The 24,194-nt window shown below is 44.3% G+C and overlaps 1 protein-coding gene across 4 annotated transcripts; it reads right to left on the minus strand.

The window, feature by feature from the left end:
* Nucleotides 1–1,491: 1,491 nt before the first annotated feature.
* Nucleotides 1,492–24,056, minus strand: LOC114601930 (dipeptidase 2-like). 4 transcript variants are annotated; one of them, XM_028739589.2, is made up of 11 exons: nucleotides 23,891–24,056; nucleotides 15,740–15,918; nucleotides 14,410–14,536; nucleotides 13,725–13,854; nucleotides 12,553–12,700; nucleotides 11,143–11,212; nucleotides 10,581–10,757; nucleotides 8,633–8,720; nucleotides 6,996–7,071; nucleotides 5,435–5,570; nucleotides 1,492–3,968 (listed from the first exon to the last, which is right to left on the minus strand). In XM_028739589.2, exons 2-11 carry the CDS (start codon nucleotides 15,886–15,888, stop codon nucleotides 3,780–3,782), a joined length of 1,290 nt encoding a protein of 429 aa, XP_028595422.2. In that variant the 5' UTR covers nucleotides 15,889–15,918; nucleotides 23,891–24,056; the 3' UTR covers nucleotides 1,492–3,779. The 4 variants fall into 4 exon arrangements, with proteins under 4 accessions (XP_028595422.2, XP_028595421.2, XP_028595419.2 ...); XM_028739588.2 differs by having other exon boundaries at nucleotides 15,740–16,016; nucleotides 23,891–24,054; XM_028739586.2 differs by lacking the exon at nucleotides 23,891–24,056 and adding an exon at nucleotides 20,574–21,510.
* Between the last annotated feature and the right edge of the window lie 138 nt (nucleotides 24,057–24,194).

The raw sequence follows: 24,194 nt of genomic DNA on the forward strand, positions 1-24,194 counted from the left end.
ACTCCTGAAGGGGAGTGAAAGGCGGGATATCAAATCCAAACTCCTCCTCCTCCTCCTCCTCCTCCTCCTCCTCCTCCTCTTCTTCTTCTTCTTCTTCTTCTTCTTCTTCTTCTTCTTCTTTCAGATGATGCATGACTCAGCTCCCACCACCCCTTTTCAGCATGGCTCATGGTCAGGGATGCTGGAAACTGGAGTCCATCATCACCTGGAGGGTGCTCAACAGATGCCCAACTTCTGGCTTACTAAAACAAAAAAGGGGTTGGGTGAAGGGGGGGGGGATGGGACGCTAGCAGGAACTGCATAGAGACACAAGAGGGCTCTGCAGCCCAACAAATGAGGATCAAGGCAGACTTCAGAGCCAAGCTCACATTCTTCTGTTGCCCCAATGATGAGCCGGGCTTCCTTTCTCTGAAAGGGGAAATTGCCACCTGAGATTCGCTTTGGGCAGCAAAGTGTACTGGTCTGGCCAGCAAACTTCCTCCCTCTGTCCCTTGAAATATTCTAGATGGTGGGCAATATTTGCAGGCAGCAAGTGGAATAAGAGCCACTTCTGATCCTGCCCACCAAGTCTAATGTCTTTCCTGGTCTTTCCTGAGTGTGTCTGAAATTTGTTCATGATCAGATTATAAAGGTGCACTTGGGGCAATTGCGCATGACCGCAAGGATCCACAGGCTTAAAGCTTTCTGTTTGTTTGTTGTTTTTTAAAAGAAGTATCAAGTCCTCCTAGAAAGAAAGTTAAGCAGCAAATTGTGCAGGTACCCCTGTTTAGGGAAGCTTTGAATGTTTAACAGACTATTATATTTTAATAATTTGTTGGAAGCCGCCCAGAGTGGCTGGGGAAACCCAGCCAGATGGGCAGGGTATAAATTATTATTAATTATTATTATTATTATTATTATCTGTGAGATGACCCACCTTGGCTGTTCCCGCCCCTTAGAGATGTTAACCAGCGAATGAAGTCAGACCTACGATGATTGAGCGAGTTGTTTGGACATCAAACAACAGGAATCTCTTAGGTCCTAAGGAACTGCTGCTTCAGCTCTTTGTGGCTTAGATTAATACTAACAGATCCAACTTTTCATACTATTCCCTCAGAAATGTGGGTGTGCACACCTTGTCTCCTCTGTATCTTGGCGGGGGGTGTGTGTCACATAGAAGTAACTAGAGGGGGTGGTGCTCACAGCAGTCACTCAAGAATCTGAATGCATCCATCCGCCAGTCAGGTCAGGTTACTTAAGAGGAGACACAGCAGGACCAGTGTGGTTTGAAGCCTAGGGAAGAGGGCTGGACAGATTTGGCTCTTGGCTAGAGGTTCCCCACCCTTAAATTAAAATAAAACTGCTGGACCCAAGTCAGACATTTGATCCTTTACATGTTACTGCCTTTCTAAAAATTTCAGCCAAGTGTTTTTTAAAAAGCAATGTTGTTCAGAGAATTTAAGCCCCGTGCTTCATACCAACGTGCACGTGGTTGTTTTTAATAAGAAAAATAAATAATAATAATAATTTATTTATTTATTGCCTTCTGTACAATCGTCACAGCATTTGAAAACACAAAAACATATGTTTGTAACATAACGAAAACCCTTCAGAACAGACACTAATGGCAAAGATCCATATATGCAGTTGGGAAAGCCTGTTAGAAGAAAAATACCTTTCTGTTTCCAGAAAGTGAAGAAGGTAGGCTCCTGTCGTATTTTGACAGGAATGATATTTCACAGAATAGGGGCAGCCACAATGAAAGCCCTGCTCTGAGTTACTGTGGAGTAGGCATCTGAGATGTTTGGAACTTGCAGGAGAAAATGTGGAAAGTGCCAAGTTTTGTCCATGAGACTAACTGGGGTGGGAAGTTATACTTCCAGGTGATGTTGGACTCCATCAGCCCCAGCCAACATGGCCAATGGACAAAGATAATGGGATCTGTAGTCCAGTAACCCCTGGAGGGTCAGAGGTCCTGGAACCAAAGGTTCTGATCCAACTGAAGTTAATCAGGATGATTAGCAGTATAATGTACACAAGTCCCATTGAGTTCCATGAAGCTCACTCCCAAGCAAGTGAGAATTGTATTACAGCCCAGGCCCCTCTGAGAGCATGTAGACTGGGGCTTTAGCTTTCAAACTGCTCTAGTGAATCCAACAGCGAGCAGTCACAGAATTGCTCATTATAATAATTTCAAATTTATATATTATACAGCAAAACTCTTCACAACTATTATATCACATGTGATATTTTCAAACAATTTTTCAGCATTTTATAGGATCTATGAATCTAACTCTCCTCCCCCTCAGCAGCTGTCCCTCATTCGTTTTGGTGAAACTGCTGGATATTGATCTGGTTTTGGATTTATTTAATGATTTACTGCCTTTAAAAAAACAACAACATTTCTTTTCATTCAGCATGCTTGAGACAGCAAACAACTAAAACAAGCCGAAATGAAAAAGCAAAACAAAAAAAACAGCATACCACTAGAAAGAGAAAGAGAGAAGTCATTAATCTCAGAGGTCAAAAGCCTTTCAGAAGAGGAAAGTCCTGAAATAGTGGTGAAAAGCCATCAATGTAGGGATGGACAAGCCTCTCTATGGAAGGAATTCCTATATTTCAGTATGGTAGCATTGCCATATTTCAAAAAGTGAAAATCCGAACAGCAATGTTGTTGAGCTTGCCATACGTCCAGATTTTCCCGGGCATTTAAGCAATTTCCACCCAGACACTGTTTCTGAGGGCCAACTGCCGGCTATGTCCAGGAAATTCCGGGCGTATGGCAACCCTACGGTACGGCTATCAAACAGGCCTCCTCCTACATCCCAGCCTTTCTCTCAGGGCAGAGCAACCACATACATTTAAAGCACATGCCCCCCCCCAAAGAATCCCGGGAACTGTCATTTCCTCTCACAAAACTACATTTAATAAACTACAGTTCCCAGGCTCATTTGGGGCAAGCCATGTGCTTTAAATGTATACAGGGTGTGCTTTATATGGTACGGCCAATCTGCCCCAAGTTTCTCATCCCTCCACTCTTCAGTTCTCCATACCTCGGGTTACAGACGCTTCAGGTTATAGACGCTTCAGGTTACAAACTCCGCTAACCCAGAAATAGTACCTTGGGTTAAGAACTTTGCTTCAGGATGAGAACAGAAATTGTGGGGCAGCAGTGTGGCAGCAGCAGGAGGCCCCATTAGCTAAAGTGGTGCTTCAGGTTAAGAACAGTTTCAGGTTAAGAACGGACTTCCAGAACGAATTAAGTTCTTAACCCAAGGTACCACTGTATTTCTAAACCAGTTTGTGGTTTTCTTTAAAAAGAAAAATAAAGTCCTTGTGAAATTTTAACAGTGATTTAGCACAAAATTATGGATAGTTATGGATGCCTGTGTTTTGAATTGCATATTGACTCAGAAAGTGTGCGTTAGGCAGGTTTGCCTATAAACGTGAACTGCACTGAATGCCTCCCACATTGCTAGCAGTGACCCTCCAGGTGATGTGGGGCTCTCAGCTCCCATCAGCCCCAGCCAATGCAGGCAAGGGTCAGTAAGGATGGGAGCTGCCGTGGTGGTGTTTGCTGAAACCTGGTATTCAGAAAAAATATTTAAGGCAAAGGAGTCTTGTCCTTGTATTTCACCTGAATGCCCTTCGTGTGCAGAGACAGCCTCTTCTCTTCATTCACGGAAATGAAGAAGGCACAGCGGGGCCCCCACAAAGCACCATCTACATGCGTCACACTTCACACTGTATCTTCCAAACAGGTATGCAGGGTTGTTGCACCGCTGTCTGAGATGATGATCTCAATTTAGCATTGCATACACCGCAATTGAGAGAATAAGGCTGTACGGCTGCTGCCCTCCCCAATGCAGTCCACAGGAACTGGTCGCCAGTTTAGATGGGGGCTTTAGTTCTGTGTGACAGGAATGATCGACTTTTTCAGGAGGAATTTCCACTTCGCTCACGCCCTCTGACAAGTTCTCATCACGCACCTAGAAGTATTCAAACACAATGATAAATCAGAAAGCGAGACCTTTGCATCAACTATAAACATATGAAGCTGCCTTATTCTGTTGACCCATCTGGTATGCGGACGGCATCTGGAGTAGGGCTGTTGAATTTAATGGGCACGATTCATTTAAGCCCATCAATTTCAGTGGGTCTACTTTTAGTACAACTTAGTTGGAGACAATTCAGGCCAGGACTGGGGAACATGTGGCCCTCCAGATGTTGCTGGACTGTGGCCAGGGATGATGAGACCAGTAGTTTAGCCACATCTGGCAGGCCAAAGGTTCCCCAGTCCTGATTTAGGCTGTGCATAAACTGTCTAATGATGTTTCCTTGGGTTGGCAGTGGTTTAACAGGGTCTTGGGAAGTCTGGTGATGCCAGTAGCTGGGACCTTCTGTGAACAAAACACTCTTAAATAGCAGCCTGGTGATGCTAGCTGAGGCTGATGGAAGTTGCTATTCAAGACTTGTAAAGGTAAAGGACCCCTGGATGGTTAAGTCCAGTCAAAGGTGACTATGGGGTGCGGCACTCATCTTGCTTCAGGCCGAGGGAGCTGGCATTTGCCCACAGACAGTCATATGGCCAGCATGATTAAACCGCTTCTGGTGCAACAGAACACCGTGACAGAAGCCAGAGCGCACAGAAGCACTGTTTACCTTCCTACCACAGCGATACCTATTTATCTACTTGCACTGGTGTGCTTTCGAACTGCTAGGTTGACAGGAGATGGAACAGAGCAACTATTGGAGGGCACCTGGTTGGGAAATGCTGCTACATATAAATAGTGAACTCATGATCTAAATTCTGGTCCTTATCTGGGAAAACAAACACCACCACACCCAGGAGAAAAGTATCATCAGACCTGGGGGGACTCCAAGGTTTACAGAATTACAATTTCAAAACAAAAAACCCTCTAATATGTAGAGACACAAACAAACAAACAAACAAACAAAGCTGAACATGCTTAGTGGATCCAGACTGCTGTCTAATCATTGTGGGATGTGGGAGAAAGAAAATGGAGTGGGGTGGAGAGTTTAAACTCTGCTACTCTCCTGCTGGAGAGTGAATTTAGCCCCAAGTTGTGAATCCAGGCACCCAGCTGATACTTTTTTATTATTTACCCCACACATGTGGATCACAGGGATTATATTTTCCTCCCACACTAAGTGATGCCCATCTTTAGGCTGGTCTGCTTTCCCCCCCAGGGACACCTGACTTATTGGAGGCTGAATATTGACCTAAAACAGTCTTAAATTTGATCCAGCAATGAAATGTTTCTGTTTTTATTCTCACATTTTAAATTTGCTGGGTAACCTCAACCCTTAGATCAGGGAACATCTAGAAGGCTCAGGTTCCTTATCTTGGGCCTAGAGGATCTCTTTCCCTCCTCATTTTCTCTTTGGGGAAATGTAATGCCAGTTAAAAGGGGAAAACAAATATTAGCAGTACTTTTTCCACCTCCCGGAAAACACGAAGGAAGTTCTCTCTCAAAACACCCTTCAGTTCTTCTTCACTCCAGCCTCTCCTCAACAGCTCCTCGATCAAGGCTGGATATTTAGAGACATCTTCTAGTCCTTCAGGGAATCTGTTAGCAAAGAAAGCTCACACTGAGGTATGGAACAAACAAAATGTATATTGGATGGCATTTTTCCCCCTAGAGAGGGAACTTAATAAGTTCCCGAGTGCAGTTAACTGTGCAGCTAACTCCTGAGGGGATATACATCCTTTTTGTGCTAAATCAGATTCAAGAGTCCGACTGAGGAAGCCTTGCTGACATCCAATCATTTCCTCCACTTGCACTGTGTGATGTAATTCCTTTCACAGAATGAGAAGGCCATGAAAACTGTGGGATATCTAAATTGTTTTCAGGGATTTAATCCCAGTCAAGTTTGGAATGCCCCTCCTGAGCGGGATGCAACCATTTTCATAGGTTTTTCATTCTACATAAAATCCTTGTACTCTGGAAGTTGAAGCACATGTTACATGCAATACAGTACATGTATTCCATAATGTACAGAGGTTGGACAAGCTGTTAGAATTTAGGAAACTAGAACGCTACCTTCTACAGAGTCAGACCATGGTCAATCTAGCTTGGTCCATCTACACTGACTGGCAGCAGCTCTCTGGGCAGAGAACATTGCCTGCAATACCTGGAGATGCTGAGGATTGAAACTGGGACATTCTGCATGCAAAGCAGATGCTCTACCAGTGAGCTATAGCTCTTGAATCTTTGGTGACAGGACGATATCCTATAACATTCCTGAGGATAGCAGGTTAGAGGATATCAGGTCAAATGGTAGGGCTGGCCCTGAACACTTAGTCGGTGGTCTGATTCAACCTGTCTTGCATTGCCTCACCCTAACCCTAACCCTAACCCAAAGGGTTGCCAACTATTTTACACATGTGGGAACATGCAGTTTTTTGACTGACTGTCACAGGCACCATCACCTCTGCGTACTTCTCCTACTCCTAGATCATCCACCCATAGAGTGACAGAAAGAAGGTGTACATGCTCACACACAAACATGCTCTCACACAAACACCCTGCTTTCCCAATACATCTGGGTAAAAGTTGGATCCAGTAGAAGTAAGCTGAGAGCATAGAGCTGAAACAGGAAGTGGGGAAGAGTGTCATTCTTTCAACTTCCTCCATCAGCTCGATGTACTTTTCAAGGGATGAAAAGGTAACTAACCTCACCACCTGAAGACTGGGGGTGGCTGCAGTGCACTTGGAGGAACATCTCAAGGGTACCATTCTTATGCTGTAAACCACCCTGTGATCTTTGGATGAAGGGTGGTTTGTAAATTTAATCAATAATGATGGTGACCCCTGGTCCTCACCATTGGCTACCAACAGTGGAGGTGGAGAAACACAAGACACAATGATGTCAAGAGGATATGGGGTGATTCTACACTGCCGGGGAATTCCAAGGATGCCATTTAAAACAGCATCCCACTGTAGTGCTGAATATATAACTGTCTTGCACGACAATGAAAAAAGGTTACTAACCGAACTAATCCATCATAGTCACCGCCAATTCCTATTGAATGTGAACCTGCAATTTCCTTTATGTGGTCAAAGTGATCTAGATCATTTAAAGGAGACAACAATGACAATAGTTGTCAGAGCAGAAGTACATGTCAGGGGGAAAATGTACAGCCATTTATGACGTCTGATAGAAACACAACATGTCCAGTTGTGGGCAAATTCAGTTGCAAGTTGGGCCGCTGAAGTATGTGCAATCCACCCTGAGGTTCAAACTACATGATTCTCCATGGTTTTTTTCCCCACCCTTTGCATTTTAAAGACCAAGATCAGCTTGGTAAGTCTTGAAAGTGAGGCCTCTCTGTCTGGCCCTTAGAGCTTTTTCCAGGCCACACCCCTCACTGGTCCTGTTTTACCAGAGAATGATGAGAAAACTGAGTGGGGCAGGTGTGGGACTGTGTGGGATTCTCTGCTGTCAAGGGACATCTTACAGACAGCTAACCAAAAGGTAAAATAAAATATATCAGATCTACTTGATGTTTTGCAATTTGAATGTTTACCTCAAAACTACACACTAGAACATTTTGTTCTTAGTTGCAGAAATGCCATAACTGATTAAATGAACAAAAACATTTGTACAGATTTTAGGTTATTTTCTTAGAAACATTATTCATTAGGATAATTTTTCACAGAGGCTTGACCTCTGGGGAACAGAGAGGTCAGAACAGGCTGAAGGAAGGCAGCTGCTATAGTAATGCAAGCTCATAGCTGGAAATAAAATTTTTCAAGGCAGCTGACCTGATATTTATCTATTTCCCTGGTCACTGACCTTGGGATAATAAGACCTGGGTTCAATATTACCCCCAATTACATATACAAAGGGCAAACCATTTGAACCAAGCTGAAAAAGAAAATGCCATGTGCTTGGAGTAGTAGTTATGTGAGTGCTAGAAGGATTACAAGTGGGAGCTGCAACAAAAGGTTGCAGCATGGAGTGCTGTCCAGCTATGCTCTCTTCCAGGAACCTCCAGTCCACCCTACTCTCTACTACGCTCCAACAGATACTGAACATACTCAGTGAAAGAGGGCTTTCATTAAAACCACAAAAGGTTTAGCTTCCCCTAACCAGCCATAATATTGATGAAAATCACCACACTTTTTTTAGTGGTGGTGGTATTTCATTGCAATTGTAGCTGTAGCTGTGGAGGAAAAGGTTCAACTTCCCTTTTGTCTGTTCTGCAGCCCTGATGAAAACCACCCTCATGCACCTAAAAAAGTACCCTTTTATAGCTCCTAATCACACTATTAAGTAAGGTCTAGTTTGTTCCTTAGGATGAATATCTACCTGGAATAAGCACACCTGCAGTCTTTGTGTGTGGCAGAATGACACAGGTTGCATTCACATGGCAATTTATTCCATTTTCACAACTTTCCCCTGAAGTTCAGTATTCTGTTTGAGCTTTCACAGAATGTAAAAGCCACTTCTGGAACTATAGTGGACTGTGGTGCAAGCTTAGTGCTCAGTTCTGTGTTGTTTGCTTCCAGAAATATTCCATTTGCAATTAACATGGAAATGAGGGCTAAACTTGTGCTATATTCCACTCTAGTTCTGGAAAGTAGTGTACTAATAAAGTGATACATAGAAAGCTGCTTCTGCTAACCTGCAACAGTTGAAATGCTCACTGCTTGGCTACCACAGGCCAAGAATTTGGTTGGGAATGTCACCATCACAATCCCACGATTCCTTTTCTAAAACAAAGGAAGAGGAAATGAAGCAAGTCAGATGCAAGTAAACTGGTACCATCAATAATGATATGGATGTTGGCAGCTAGAACATCAATGACAATATAATCGTATCTAAAAGTGAAGGCTGAGGTGGGGAGGAAAAAACTCTCAGAAAAGAATATAAAGTCCAACCCAGATTTGATGTGGGAAGACACCAGGCCTAGATCTACATTGATCTTCTAAACATTATTAAATATAGCATTCTATAACATTTAATGGCAGTTTCCCTTTGCTTTGCAGCACCCCCTGGTGTCACATTTTGATAACACATTTTTAATGTTATAAACCATGAGTGTAGATACGCCCCAGGTTATCTACAGAATATACAAGTGAAACAACTGAAGGTGTTCCTGTATTAGACTGGGCTACCTCAGGGACCACCAGAACCCGTATATCCTAGCTTGGTCACCGAGATCATATGCAGAAGCCTTATTCGTCATTCCCTGAGTTGGCGAGGCTCATTGGACAACAAGAAATAAAGGTTTTCATGTACCGTATTTTTCGCTCTATAACACGCACCTGACCATAACATGCACATCGTTTTTAGAGGAGGAAAACAAGGGAAAAAACATTCTGAATAAAACAGTGGATGTATCATTTTTGTGCTTCATGCTGTGGCCACAGACATGTGATCTGATGGTGAATTTGGGGTGACCCAATGCAAAAATCCTGAGAATTCCTGTGGATCCATGCTTTGTAACCACGGTTTTGCACCATTGCAGCCCCAGGCAACAGTGGGTGCGTGATTTTTTGGGTGCAGGCTGTAGCCATGGACATGCTATGTGATCTGATGGTGAATTTGGGGTGACCCAATGCAAAGATCCTGAGAATCCCTGTGGATCCATGCTTTGTAACCACATTTTTGCACCATTGCAGCCCCAGGCAACAGTGGGTGCGTGCTTTTTTTGGTGCAGGCTGTAGCCATGGACATGCTATGTGATCTGATGGTGAATTTGGGGTGACCCAATGCAAAGATCCTGAGGATCCATGTTGATCTATGCTTTGTAACCACATTTTAAGTGGGGAGCGAAGGAAAAACAAAGAAGGGACATGAGAGGGGTGTGCAGAGAAGCAGCTGGCTAAGAATGCTGGAGAGGGATTTAACGGGTGGGAGGAAAGAAAGGTAAAAGTTCCCCCCCAAGCCAGCCATCTCTCTCTCTCTTTCCCTCCCTCCCTCCCCCCTCTCTCCCTCCCCCCCTCTCTCTCCCTCTCCCTCCCCCCTCTCCCTCCCCCACTCTCTCTCCCTCTCCCCCAGCAGCACCGGAGCACAGAGAGGAATTAGAAAGAACGACACTCTGCTTGCCTGGAGGGGAGGGGCTTTCCCTGCTCTTTGTTCCGTTTCAGCAAACACAGCAACGAAACAGAGAAGGGTGGGCAGTAAGACCCTGAGGCAGAATGCAGGAAAGCAGCCACTTCCTCTTTTCAGGTTTCCCTTCTCCGTGACTCAAGATTTGACTTTTGCCTGATTTTTTGGCTCCAGGGACCACACATTCGCTCTATAACACGCACAGACATTTCCCCTTCCTTTTTAGGAGAAAAAATCTGCGTGTTATAGAGGGAAAAATACGGTAATTGGCCAGGACAGGAGGGGCTGATCCCACGAAAACCCACTCTTTAATGCTGAAGCACAACAAATGGCAATTTGGGTTTTCAATGGATTTCCATTTGCTCTGATTCAGCTTTAAAGAGTGGGTTTTTGTGGGGGAAACACCAAAGCAAAAGAGAAAGAAAGAGAGAGTGCTTAAACACGGAGCTTTAAATCCCAGACCATGAAGGAAAGTGCAGAGGAATGGTGAGTTTGGATAAGCCCTAAGTCTCACTCACCAGATCCAACAGGATATCATCTGGAACATTTCTTGAATGGTTGCAGATTGAGAAGGCGGATGAATGGCTGAAAATGACCGGCGCTTTGGAGATACTAAGAGCTGCCCTTGCTGTTGCGTCAGACGTGTGAGATAAGTCCACCATCATCCCCAGTCGATTCATCTCCTTCACCACTTCCTAGCACAATATGGGCAGATGGTGCTGTGGGTTATGCTACTATGACATGATCTAAGAACATAAGCAGAGCCTGGCTGCTGCATCAGGACAAAGGCCCACCGAATCTAGCATCCTGTTCCCACAGTGGCCAATCCGATACCTCTGGGAAGCCCACAAGCAGAATCTGAGTGCAACAACACTCTCCCCCCCTCAATGCTGAGCGCAGTGTGGTTCCCCTTGGGGCGTACAATTTACAAAGGCATTGTGATATTGGCAGCTTTATTTTGATCCCATTACTAGTGACCCTAATATGGAATTTGCCTTTTCTGCAGAGTATGTACATTTCAAGGACATTCAGGTGCATATCAGCCAGCAATTTGCTAATTTTCACTTCACTAATGCTTACTTTGCCGAAAGTGCTCAGGCCCTCAGTGTCGGGATAAAATTCATGTTCTTGCTTTGCGGAGGTTTCTGCCCTGCAGGGGAACAAAGATGGTGAGGGATGTTTAAGAAGAAACTTAAGCCTGTCAAGGAAATATTTCAAACTCTGAAGTGGAACAGCGTTACAAACACACAGAGAGACAGATGTAATCGCATCTAGAACACTGAATTTTTGGGGGATGTTGTGAGCATCAATCAAAAATTGGCTGCCATGGGGTGTGTGGCATGAAACAGAATGGTTGCTGTGGGGCCGTGACATAACACAAAATAGTTGCCACATCCAAGAGAGCAGAAAAGATTCAGTTGGGGGGGGGGGAGGAACAGGCACACTCCCCATCAGCCACTTAAAGGGGGGGGGAGGCACTTCTATCAGCTCCTACACATTCATTTACAGAGAGAAGCTCTTTGCACCTCTCCTCTGGTCAGAACAGATGGGATGCTGGGTGCCCAATCCGGGCATCCCATGACATGTGAGCATGTTTAAGGGGGCATGTTCAGCTGAGCCAGTGCAAACAAGAGCTGAGCAGGAAGAGCAAAGGGTATTGTGGAGTTTTGAGGGAATATTTACTTAGGCCTTTCACGGGTGCCATAGAAGGGATACTGGGCATCCCAAAATGGCACATTGGCAACCCCTGAAATAGATTAATTTATTACTTATTTAAACCAGTGTTTATTTAAAGATCTCAGGAAAACATAAACAACGCCCCTTTTTATTTCCACAACAGCCCTATGAAGTAGGTTAAACTGAGAAATGGCCAAGCAGGGAATTGAATTCCCCTCTCTTCACTCTAAATCCAACCGTCCTTCAACTCAAGGCCTGCCCTCCCATGAGGCCTGCTGAGGCAGTCACCTCAGGTGGCAGGCTGGGGACAACTGGGAGGGGTGGCAGATTCGTTCCCTGAGGAGCACACCACTCGCTGTCTCCTGCGCTTGTCACCCACCGCTGCCTGCTTCTCTCTGGCCTCCTTCAGCATGCTGGGACTCCGCTGGGCCACCTCCAGTCACCTCAAAGTGGCTGCAGGTGCCATTTTCAGTTTTGGATCAAGTAGCAAAACTTCCTGACCCACCCCTGCTTCAACTTCACTGCTTATTCCTTCCACCTAGCACTGACTGGTGTGACTCTCCAGGATTTCATACAGAAGCCTTTTCCAGCCCAACCTGGAGATGCCAGGGATCAAACTTGTGACCTTCTGTATGTAAAGCGGATGTTGGACAAGTGAGCTACAGCCTTCCCCCCGTCCTTCATTTAGCAGACTGACCTACTGGCACATGTATTTTCTCAGTACAGGAATAAATACATTGTAATGTTGTAAGCAATGTTGGCAAATCCCAGAGAAACAGCCCCTCTCTGAAGGAACACTTGTTTGTAGTTTACCAGGGAGTGTTGCAGTTATGGGTCAGCGTCATGTACCGAACGCCCAGCTCGTAGAACATCCTCAGGGTCGCGAGGCTGCTGTCGATGGAGTGCCCCCCTTCAATGCCAATCAAGCATGCTATCTTTTTGCTGTCAGTGCTGGCAATGCCTGGATTCCGATCAGAAAGACAGATCCCAATTTTTAAAGGCACATCAATGCAGAGCAACATAGTTGTGCAACTACGGGTAGATTTACAGCATGTAGGAATGAGGAATTTTGTTTTCGCTCAGCTTCTTGTTTCTCCAGTCTTAAGTTCAGTTCCTCACATTTCCACATTGGTTTTGGGGTTGTTGTTCTTTTAAGTTCTCATTAAGATTCATTAGCATTTTTGTTTGAATTTCTCCTACCATATACCATTTAATATGACATTTCCTCTAATATACACATTTTTGCAAAGCAATTTTCCCCAATATAGTACATTTTTGCATGTTATTTTCACTAATATATATACATTTATATGCACAGTTTACTATATGCATTTTGGCACACATTACATGGCTGGAAAACTGAATTGCAAAATTCAGATTGTTATGAAAAATGTGAATTAGGTAAGTTCACATTTCAATGTTAACAGAATTGATTTTCTCTCCCATCCCTAACAGCTTTTCATGTTTTTACTGTTAGCAATGCCTGCATTAGGAAGGCAAAATAATATCTACCCCCCTGCCAGCCCAAAACACCATGAAACATGCCTGCCCTCCTCATATTTAGTGCTCCAACCCTGCCTCTGGCATCCCCTGCTTTCATGTGAGGATGGAGTATCTGAAGGGGCTGTGGATAAGCTAATATGCTAATGTGAAAACTGTGTCACTGATTTCTGGATCTAGCATATGATTTTTGGCTGATGTACATGGGATTTTTTTCTGCCTGAGTAGGGCCAGCCCAATATATTTTTCTACCTGAGGCATAAGAGCAGATAGAGCCCCCCCCCCCACCAAGTCAATGTGCCTAGTACCCCAGCCATGTTATTTGGCATTTGAGGAAGAAAACCCCACAATCAGCTTTCTTCCTCCCCCCAGCAGTAAAAATACGATAATAGATTCAATAGCTGGCTATTTGCTCCCCTTTCAGGTTATCAAAAATTAGCTACCTAAGGAGACCATCTCACTCTAGCGAATGCAGGACAAGTTACCTTGAGAAGACGTCACCAGCTCAAATTCTTCATAGTCTTTGCACATCCGCTTGACAACATCGATCTGTTCCAACGTCAAGCGGACAGCATCTTTGTTCTGTGCACTGCAGAGAACATACACGGACCAAAACTGGAAGAAGGTTGACAAAATGCAGCTTTAAAACAGAATTTCAGGTGTATATATGCCTGTTTGGCACAACTATAGGTACACACAATGGACGCTCGGTTGATATGCCGTTGACCCAACTGCCTTCACAGGAGCTGATGGGTGCCAAGAAGGGATCCCTTTGAAGTCCATCGGTAGGTGTGGTATGAATTCAAACTGTAACTGCAAATGGACATTTTCCCTCCATAACCCAACCCCATAGAAAATACCCATATCATAGATGGCATGCTCACAGGCCTTATTTATCATGTTTTTAATATTCTGTTGGGAGTCACCCAGAGTGGCTGGGAAAACCCAGCCAGATGGGTGGGGCATAAATCATCATCATCATCATCATTATCATCATTATTACCAGGATCCTATACCCTTCCTTGCTTTACTTTTCCTCTTTCACCTCTTACATCAAGGGACCACACAACAATTCACTTCCCACCCTCTTTTATACCAGCGATTGTGTAGAATCAGCTGATGAGTTCAATCCTGCATTTTGCACGGTTTGGGTACACACCAAACACCTACCTGAGCACCAACATGGCCCATTTGGAGCTTCCGGATGTTTGTGTCTGTTTTGTTGAGTGTTCTCAAGTCAGTCTTGCTCAGCTTGTTCTGGTAGAACCATCTCAGCTTCAGGGGCAGGTCATTGTGTCTGTGCGATAAGAAGACAGGACATTTTAGTCTATTACTGCTTTCTAAAAGGTACGTCTCTATCTGCTATCGCTGTGGGAGCTAATGAAAGAGGATGGACTGTAAGGCACTCTTTGAATTACTTAGTTCACACACGTGTATTTCTGTCACAGAACTTGTGGCATGCCTCCCTCCCTCTCTTGACCCCAATGACCTGGACTTTTGGCCCACAGACGTTTGGCCCCATCATGGCAGCAGTTTGCCACAGTACACTTGATATTGAAATGTTGCAGGTCAATGAGACTCATATTCTCACTTTTGGGGGCCAGGGGCGGGGATTGTATAAAGGAAACATGGCTGCCCCCATGTTTAAACAGCCATATTAATAGCCTCATGCACTATATACTCCGGGAGGCTGGGTTTTCTTTCTTTCTTTTTAATGTAAAAGGAAGAGATAAGGCAATGTGGAACAGCCCCTGTACTACCTTGTGAAGGGACCCATAGGACTGCAAGTTATAAGGAGGACTCATGATCTGATTTGGCTCATGTACGGACTGGAATCAAATCAGGTGTGTCTGCTTTGAAATTCGAGTTGGGCAGATTCCTTCCTCATTGCTGCCTGGCAGAGGCCGTTTGCAACACAACCAGGAATGTAATTCCAGAGGCAGGCAGGAATGACTGAATATTTGCAAGCTCTGTTTGTTCGTATTCAAGAAAAGCATTATATTGAATCAGAAGAATACTGTATTCACAGGGGTGGAGATCCTCAGGATCAGGGGCCAAATCCAGCCTTCCAGGCCTCTCTATCTGGCTCTTGGGACTCTCCCCAGGTCAAAACCCACCCCTAAGTCACACTCTTTCATCTCAGGCTGTCTTTCTGCCATGCCAGAAGAGGGTTTTGAATTCTGATAGTGGTTTTTGCTTTCATGGATGGAGAGAGAGAGAGAGAGAGAGAGAGAGGAAGGAAGGAAGGAAGGAAGGAAGGAAGGAAGGAAGGAAGGAAGGAAGGAAGGAAGGAAGGAAGGAAGGAAGGAACTAGCTTTCTGTACAAAAGTAAACTTTACATTCATTGCTCTGTCCACTTTTGTCTCTGGCCTCACCAGTAACTGGCATACAACCCACAGAAAGCTAAAAAAGTTTCTACAATCCTTGCTATATCAGAACATGGCCCAGCCCAGACTACAGCGATGCTTTCATAGTTATGAAAACAAGGAATTCCACCTACCCATCGATTAACGGGACTTGCTTCATTAGGTCATGAGCCTTCTTTCTTAGGTCTGCCTCAGCTCTGGATCCCAAAATGTCAGCAAGCAGCAGTAGCAGGAGCAGCCACAGAAGCATCTTCCACAGATCCCTCTTTGGACCCACAAGCATGTTTACCAAATGGCAACGTTCACGTGGCACCTTGAATAAAGAGCAGCACCAAGCCGTCAAGTTTGTAGAGGTTCCTCAGGCAATGGCTTCCAAACACAGATGATGCTCTGTGTTTTGTTGGCTGGCCACTGAAGGAGGGGCGGAGAGAGGAAGAGTTTTAATTACAGATGAGAACCTTGCAACCTCACTTTCAGAAAGCAACGTCTTTAAGCTGGCTCTTCAGCAGAAAATGATTAATAGCGTTTTAACCCAGAAGAGATGTCTTTAGCTTCACATTCCATGGACGTGACAGGGGTTGACTCCCACATGGATGAAACACACACTCAACGTACTCCTTGAGGGCATTTAAGGACAGCCTTGATCCTTTCCCTGCCAAGACAGAATGAGTTCCAGGCCATGACTGGTTTTTGACATCACGCAAGTGATATATGTGGTACCAGAAGAAAAGGATCTCCATTCATTTGAACAAGTCCTCACATGTCTTTTGCACCCTCACCCACAGAGACGTTTCTCAGGTAAGGCAAAAGGTTTCAACAGGTTATATCAGTTGGGCTGAAAAGAATTTACTTTTACAAATGCCTCGTGACATACATTCTGCACTTTGAAGGTAATCAATCTTTTCATGTGGCAGCAGCATCTACACCACGGATCTTCCTGTCCATTGATATTAGTCAGCTTTTCTTTATTATCTATTTTATAATATGACTCCAACACTGTCCAGTAAGGATCCTATTGCCCTGACTGAAGGACTGAAGATTCAGACCTGGAGTTCATGGGAGCTCCCTCCACTTAGATCAGACAAGTCAAAACTGTTTTAAAGATTGATGAAGCTGTAACTATAACAGCATAAAGAATTAGTAAGAAATAACAGAGCGAACAACACATGCAAGGATTTCTCATATGTCTAGGATTCCCAGGACCTTCTTGCTTCTCTCTTGCTCCTACTTAGTTGCTCCCATTCCAGATCTCACCCCTCTCTCAGCCTCATGGAATGCAAATAGTACCTTCAGAGAGGTGATTTTAAAAACAAACGTAGCAGGGATAGAAAGAGTTAAGCTGTTCCCGTCCACCCCTCAGTGTCACAAGATTGCTCAAACTTTTCCGGAATTGCTGTTTGCATAGCAAAAAACCAAGAAGGGCACTTGAGGATGTTTAAGCATTCTGACTAGCACTTTTGGATCTCATATATGGATGCAAATGAAGGCATCCTTTGATTCCTGTACTTCTCTGAATTTTGCAATACAGTTCTCAGTCTATTATTCATTTATCAGTCTGATAACCACCTTTTGCTTGTAATGCCCCAGGGAGATTGACACAGATAAATCCCATAACTTCAAAATTGAAATTATTCATTGCTGTCATAGGGCTTATCCACATTTCTGTGGTCTTAAGAGGCTATACTAAAGAGATTCAAATATACTGAGAGATCCAAGTCTGGATTTAGATGCACCACCACCACAATTCACTAAAATACACCCAAATTACTGCTGAATGCAGCCTTGGCTTTATAAACACATATGAAACACCAATGCACATATACACATTCTTTGGAGAAAGGGCAGGTGGATGAGTCATGCCAGAGACCTGTGGCCTTGAGCTGTTTCAAAAGGCCTATCACAGCTTGCATCCTAACACTGAACAGAAATAAGATGTGGGGGAAGGGCAACTCGAAACACAGACCAAGCAGGTTGTGCCATTTCACACATATCCCCAAATTACACATTCCTCACCCTCTGACACTGCTGCAATGGCCCTGCAGTTTTGGGAGCCCAATCTGTCATCATACCGGTCCTGCAAAATAGCACCATCTGTCAGCGACCAAGTGAACTGCTGTGTGATGACAGACCTACAGCTGTATTATATTGCAGGGACGTTTACTGACACCTTTCACAGGCAGCATAGGAGGTGGGCACACCGGTACCCAAAGTCACTGCAGTGGTGACTCTGGCCTTATGAGCTTTTGTGGTCTCAAGACTACCTCTTACACCGTAAGAAATCTGTTAGTTAAGGTGTGACAAGCGTGTTGTTTTTGCTGCTGCAAGAGACAAATGTGACTAACTACCCCTGTGAGAAGTTTAAAATACTCTGGTTTCTCTTCAGATCGTATAAATCTTTCGCCTTTTACCAAATAGGGATTTTCCCTGGAAAATAGGGTCACTGGAATGTATGATCCTAACAGAGTTGCAGGCATTTCAGTTTCTCAGCCGCATGCTGTGAGAACAGCTGAGAATTTATAGCAACATGTTTCCAGGCCGACATGAAGTCGTTTCTCTCTCTCCTCCCACCCTACAATGCACCATCTCACTTCATAACTGCCTAGGCACCTCTGCTTTTCATTTCTCCCAGCATTCAGGCCTTTCAGCCTATCCCAAAACATTACACCTCTCCTCTCTCTCCCTCCTATAAAACCACTAATTGAAGACTCTTCTGAACACTGACAAAATAGGTTGTGCAGATGTAGCTATGTATGGGAAGGAGCCTTCATAGCTGAGTGGAAGAGTACCTGCTATGCATGCAGGAGACCTCAGAATCCTTCCCTGGCCTCTGTGGTGAGAAGGACTAAGTGGCACTTGATGTTCAACATCTGTGAGTCACCACCTTTCAAAACAGACACTACTGGGCTGGTGTAAGGTTCTGGTGTAAGGTAGCTTCTTCAGTGCTTATTGCTGCCTCAGCACAATAAGGTTTAGTGGGCTTACTACTGATGCCACTTTATTTTAGCTATTTTGGATGATTTCTATCCTACCTACTACCCAAGGTAGGATTGCAATACATTAAAATGCAATGAAATGGACAATAGCAGGGCTGTGTATGCCCCCCTCCGAAATCTGGTGCCCACTTTGGTGTGTTACATTGGGCCCAATTCAGGGCCTGAACAGAACCAGGGGCCATGCACAGCCATAATTCGCACTTTTTGAGCCAATAAGGTAAAGGTAAAGGTACCCCTGCCCGTACGGGCCAGTCTTGACAGACTCTGGGGTTGTGCGCCCATCTCACTCAAGAGGCCGGGGGCCAGCGCTGTCCGGAGACACTTCCGGGTCACGTGGCCAGCGTGACAAGCTGCATCTGGCAAGCCAGCGCAGCACACGGAACGCCGTTTACCTTCCCGCTGGTAAGCGGTCCCTATTTATCTACTTGCACCCGGGGATGCTTTCGAACTGCTAGGTTGGCAGGCGCTGGGGCCGAGCAGCGGGAGCGCACCCCACCGCGGGGATTCGAACCGCCGACCTTTCGATCGGCAAGTCCTAGGCACTGAGGCTTTTTACCCACAGCGCCACCCGCGTCCCATTTGAGCCAATACTTGAACTGAAACACAATTACCCTTCAAAATTCACACAACTCCTCATTTTGCTGTGTAGTTCTCCAATCAAACATTGTGTACAAAAATGTGTATATTAGCAGGGAAATGCAGACACTGCAGACCCTCCAAGTGTCTCTATTTTCCAGGGACGTCCTGATTTAGAGAAGCCGTCCCAGTTTCTGTTTTGATCCCGGAATGTCCCACTTTTCCTTAGGATGTCCCTGTTTTCATTGGAGAAATGTTGGAGGGTATGGAGTTATCTGACCCCCAAGCTGTCTAAAGGCAATCCTGTATAGGTAAAGGTAAAGGAACCCCTGACCATTAGGTCCAGCCGTCGACTCTGGGGTTGCGGTGCTCATCTCGCTTTATTGGCCGAGGGAGCCGGTGTACAGCTTCTGGGTCATGTGGCCAGCATGACTAAGCCGCTTCTGGCGAACCAGAGCAGCACACGGAAACGCTGTTTACCTTCCCACAGGAGCGATACCTATTTATCTACTTGCACTTTGATGTGCTTTTGAACTGCTAGGTTGGCAGGAGCTGGGACCGAACAACGGGAGCTCACCCCGTCGCGGGGATTCGAACCGCCGATCTTCTGATCAGCAAGTCCTAGGCTCTGTGGTTTAACTCACAGCGCCACCCACATCCCTAATCCTGTATAGGGAAGGTTTTTTGGTGTTTTATTATGTTTTTACATATGTTGGAAGCTGCTCAGAGTGGCTGGGGCAACCCAGTAAGATGTGTGGGGTATAAATAGTAAAGCTATCATTATGGAATGGGACGTCCCTATTTTCATCAGAGAATTGTTGGAGGGTATGACATTGTACATCCTATCACATCAACATATTCTGAAACATTTAGCTGTGTGAATTTCGAAGGACAGTGAATTTCAAAAGATAGTTGTGTTTCAGTTCACATATTGATGCAAGAAGTGCAAATTAGGTAATTTTTTCATTAATGCAATCACAATCAAGTATCTCCTCCATCTGTGTTTTGGAACTATAAAGGCCAACAAGCCTCCCAATATCTCTATTTTTTCGGGGGTTTGTTTTTTTCTCCTACCATCATTTACAGACTCTAGAGAGCTCCATGTAGAGATGATGATTTTTAGAATAGGCAGGCAATTCATAAAAATGCCTGACCTATTTTACTGGTGCACATTCTAAAAGGGCTTTCAAGTTTATATTTTCACCCACTGTGGGTAGGAAGTACTCACAATCTCTACTACAATTTTTCTTTCTGTCTTGTAAAAAAGAAAGGAGGAGGCAAATGACTGCCAACCCTCTGGGAATGGCAGCTTGGTCTTCTCCCTTAGAATTAAATAAGCTCCAGAGACAGTTTACAGCAGTTGCTCAGAAGTCTGTGGCAGACAAAATAGAACACTTACATTAAGTGTAGTCATTGCAGAAGCCTGATGACCCAAGTTGCAGCAGATCCATTGTCTGTAGTTTCAGAGCAATTTGGACAGGACTGAATATGCTCACTCTCCGAGATTTCTCAGCAATTGTTCCCAACTGTGCTCTGCACTGGAACTTATGTCTCCGTGTCATTATCTATGAATGCCAGCTCTCCCTTCCCAACAGCAGAAACCCATAACGCAGAGAAAAAACAACAATCCACCCAATTTTAGATTGCCTGACAGTCTTAACCCCACCAAAATCCAACAATAAATGGCCAAGTAATTTTAGAACGCAGGACAAGTCTGCTAGATCAGGCAAGTGGCCTGTCTAGTTCAGCATCCTGCTGTCACAGTGGCTGACCAGATGCATGTGGGAAGCCTGAAAGCAGAACCTGAGCACAAGAGCACTCTGCCCACCTGTGGTTCCCGGCAACTGGTATTCACAGGCATAATGCCTGAATAGTGGAGGTATAGCATGGGCACCCTAGCTAGCAGTCACTGAAAGCTTTGTCGTCCATGAATTAGAGCCAGTGTGGTGTAGTGGTTAAGAGCAATAGATTCGTAATCTGGGGAACCGGGTTCGCGTCTCTGCTCCTCCACATGCAGCTGCTGGGTGACCTTGGGCCAGTCACACTTCTTTGAAGTCTCTCAGCCCCACTCACCTCACAGAGTGTTTGTTGTGGGGGAGGAAGGGAAAGGAGAATGTTAGCCGCTTTGAGACTCCTTAAAGGGAGTGAAAGGCGGGATATCAAATCCAAACTCTATTCCTCTTCCATAGCATCCAAATGGGTAGCCATCACTGCCTCCTGTGGAAGTGAGTTCCATAGTTAAATTACGAGCTGTGTGAAGAAGTACTTCCTTTTATCTGTCCCAAATCCTCCAACATCCCCCTTCCTTGGATACCTCTGAGCTCTGGTGTTACAAGGGAAGGAGAAAAACTTTCTTCATGCTTTGCATAATTTTGTGAATTTCTATCATGTCACATCAGGGGGGGGACTGAATGCACAGCACTTCTGCCAGCAGCAGTGCATGATATGAGGACAGCTGGCAGGAGAAAGATTAACAAGGAGTTGCTCAACTTGCTTAATATCAGGTCTCTCACCCTTATTACATCGACACAGGGAGGGAAAGATAATAAAGCTTCTGGCAATGAAATAGGATGTTGGACTATCATGAAAACTTAAAAGAGAGCCAGTTGTGTTTACCTAGCTGGACTAGGGTTGCATCCGTGCCATACATTTAAAGCACTCTCGTTAACAGTTACAGCTTCCCCGAAGAATCTGGAGAACTGTAGTTTGTTAACAGTGCTGGCCTCACAGAGATACAGGTCACTGAACCCTTAACAAACTGCAGTTCCCAGGATTCTCTATGACTTTTCAAATTAATATTTTTATTAATTTTACGATAGATATGCAGTAATAAAGTGAGGAGAAAATGTGAATGGAAAGAAAAGTATTATGAAGGGAAGGAAAAGCACAGATAACTAATTACATTAATGTAAATAAGGAGGTTATTATCTGCCATGTTGTCTTTCCAGAAATGTATAAACATTGGTCAATACATTTGCTTTGGTAATTATTCTGTTATTTTTTCTATTATATGGTTGCTTTATCTGCAAGGCTGTTTCCCAGGTTTTCTTTAGCAATTGTGTAGTTGCTGGAGTATTGTTTACATATCCAAGATTGGGCAATACAAAGTTTTGCTGTCATCAGCAGAGTTTGTATTGGTTGAAGGTCAACATGCAAACTAGAACATTCCAAGAAGCATTTTTAAAGGATTTTCATATCCTGTAATTCCCTGTGCTGTTTTCAACATTATTGTCCAGAATGTTTTTCCTTTGCTACAGGTCCAGGAATTACGTATAAAATCTGCTTTCATTCTTCTAGATCTGTATCAGTAGATCCCTGTGCTGCAAACTTTGTTCAGTCTCTAGATTCTCTTTGGTTACAGCACTGGTAATAGCTTAGTATCCTCCACCACAGCTGAAAACAGTAGGTTAGCTTAGGGCAGTGGTCCCCAAACTTTTTTCTCTGGGCCACACTTTCAGAATAAAAAAATTGCTTGAACCACACTGGTTTTTTTAAAATAAGAAATACAACTTCTAGCAGTGCTTGATTTATAACATAGGACACAACTCTTTATAATATGAACATGGGACACCCAGAAAGTATAAAATAATGCAGCTACATAAGAACACGAATAATTCCCAAAATATAATTAGAAACGAGTCTCTTGCATGTGTACCTTCAGTATATATACCAAATGAATGAGAAGTGTGAGCTCGCTTTTGCTGAGTAATCTCATTTCTCTTAGGTCTAATTTGAGACAAACAAACTCGCGACTCCTCATCAACACAAATGAAATATTTAAATGTTTTCTTGATAGTACTTGAATCTTCCTGCCTTGGGGGATATGGGACATGTTATGTGGCACACGCAACACTGTCCTCAAACACCTTGAAGCTGCTTCCCACCACCCACCATCCACTATCTGCCTAATGGCAGTGCCAGCCCTGAACACTCAAACTGAAGTCTCAAATGTGTGGGCTATGATGCTCCTCAGAATCACTGGGGCAATGATGCAAGATGAGGTGCCATAGCAAAGAACTCCCAGTGAAACTCCCTCAGGGGCAGGAGAACACAGGCTACTGCTATATACCAAAGCAGACCATCTAGCCAGAGGCTGCTCAGAAAACAAACAGACAGACAGACAGACAAAAAACCTAACCTGAAAAACCCAATTGTCACATACACAACTCATCTCTAGAGTCCCTAGACAGAATCTCAACTTAGGAATAGGGGAGAAAGTCAATTCAGCGTGCATTTAAAGGCAAACCTAACAACTCACACTTCTCAAAGTGTGAACCAAAACACAGCCATACTTTGAAATCCACACTTCTCTGAATTTTGCATTGCAGCTTCCAAAGTAAATAATTCATGTACTAGTGTAAATTGTGTGAGAGAGAGTGCACACACACGTATATGTAAGTAACATTTTTACTATCTATTGTATTAGGGGAGTTGGTTTGCAAAAATGTGTCTCAGACAAAATTGCATAGAAACGTGCCTGTTAGGAGAAATCTGCCACTGTCACACATGTATAGTCCTATCCTTTGAAGCCAGATGGAGCAAACCAGGTTCTTGGTGCCCTTCCACCCATCAAGTGGAAACAAGCTGCACTACAGTGTAGCAAGTACAAACAATTACAATCATACAGCAAAACCCATCATTGGCAACCAAACCACCATAAAGTGAAATGGCAGCTTTGAGAAACAAAACATGCTATTTGGGTTTTATTGACCTTACTTTTCCCACTGTCTGGAAAGCATGAAGAAATTCTCTTTCAAAGTGCCCTTCTGTTCTTCCTAACTCCAGCCTCTTCTCAGGAAATCCTGCATCAAGACTGGATATTGAGAAACATCCTCCAGTCCTCTAGTCTAGGGTGTCTGTTGGGGGGAAAAACACCTCATGATGAGTCACCACAAAACCCATTACTTCTTGTGTCCAGTAATTGTATACGTGGATCCTCCTTGCAGCAAAGCAAGGGCTGAATGCTTGGAAACTGCTCACTGAGGGGTTTATAATGGGTTTCTAGAAGTCAGAGTCACAC

The sequence above is a fragment of the Podarcis muralis genome, chromosome 7, assembly GCF_964188315.1.
Source record: "Podarcis muralis chromosome 7, rPodMur119.hap1.1, whole genome shotgun sequence".
Lineage (NCBI taxonomy): Eukaryota > Metazoa > Chordata > Lepidosauria > Squamata > Lacertidae > Podarcis > Podarcis muralis.

What these genes read in the sequence shown, in the direction of transcription:
- LOC114601930 (XM_028739586.2), bottom strand. An exon ending in ATGATATCCTGTTGGATCTG is followed by an intron (nt 8,721 to 10,580) that starts GTGAGTGAGACT and finishes CCTTTGTTTTAG; the next exon opens with AAAAGGAATCGTGGGATTGT. An exon ending in GAGCATTTCAACTGTTGCAG is followed by an intron (nt 7,072 to 8,632) that starts GTTAGCAGAAGC and finishes TAAATGATCTAG; the next exon opens with ATCACTTTGACCACATAAAG.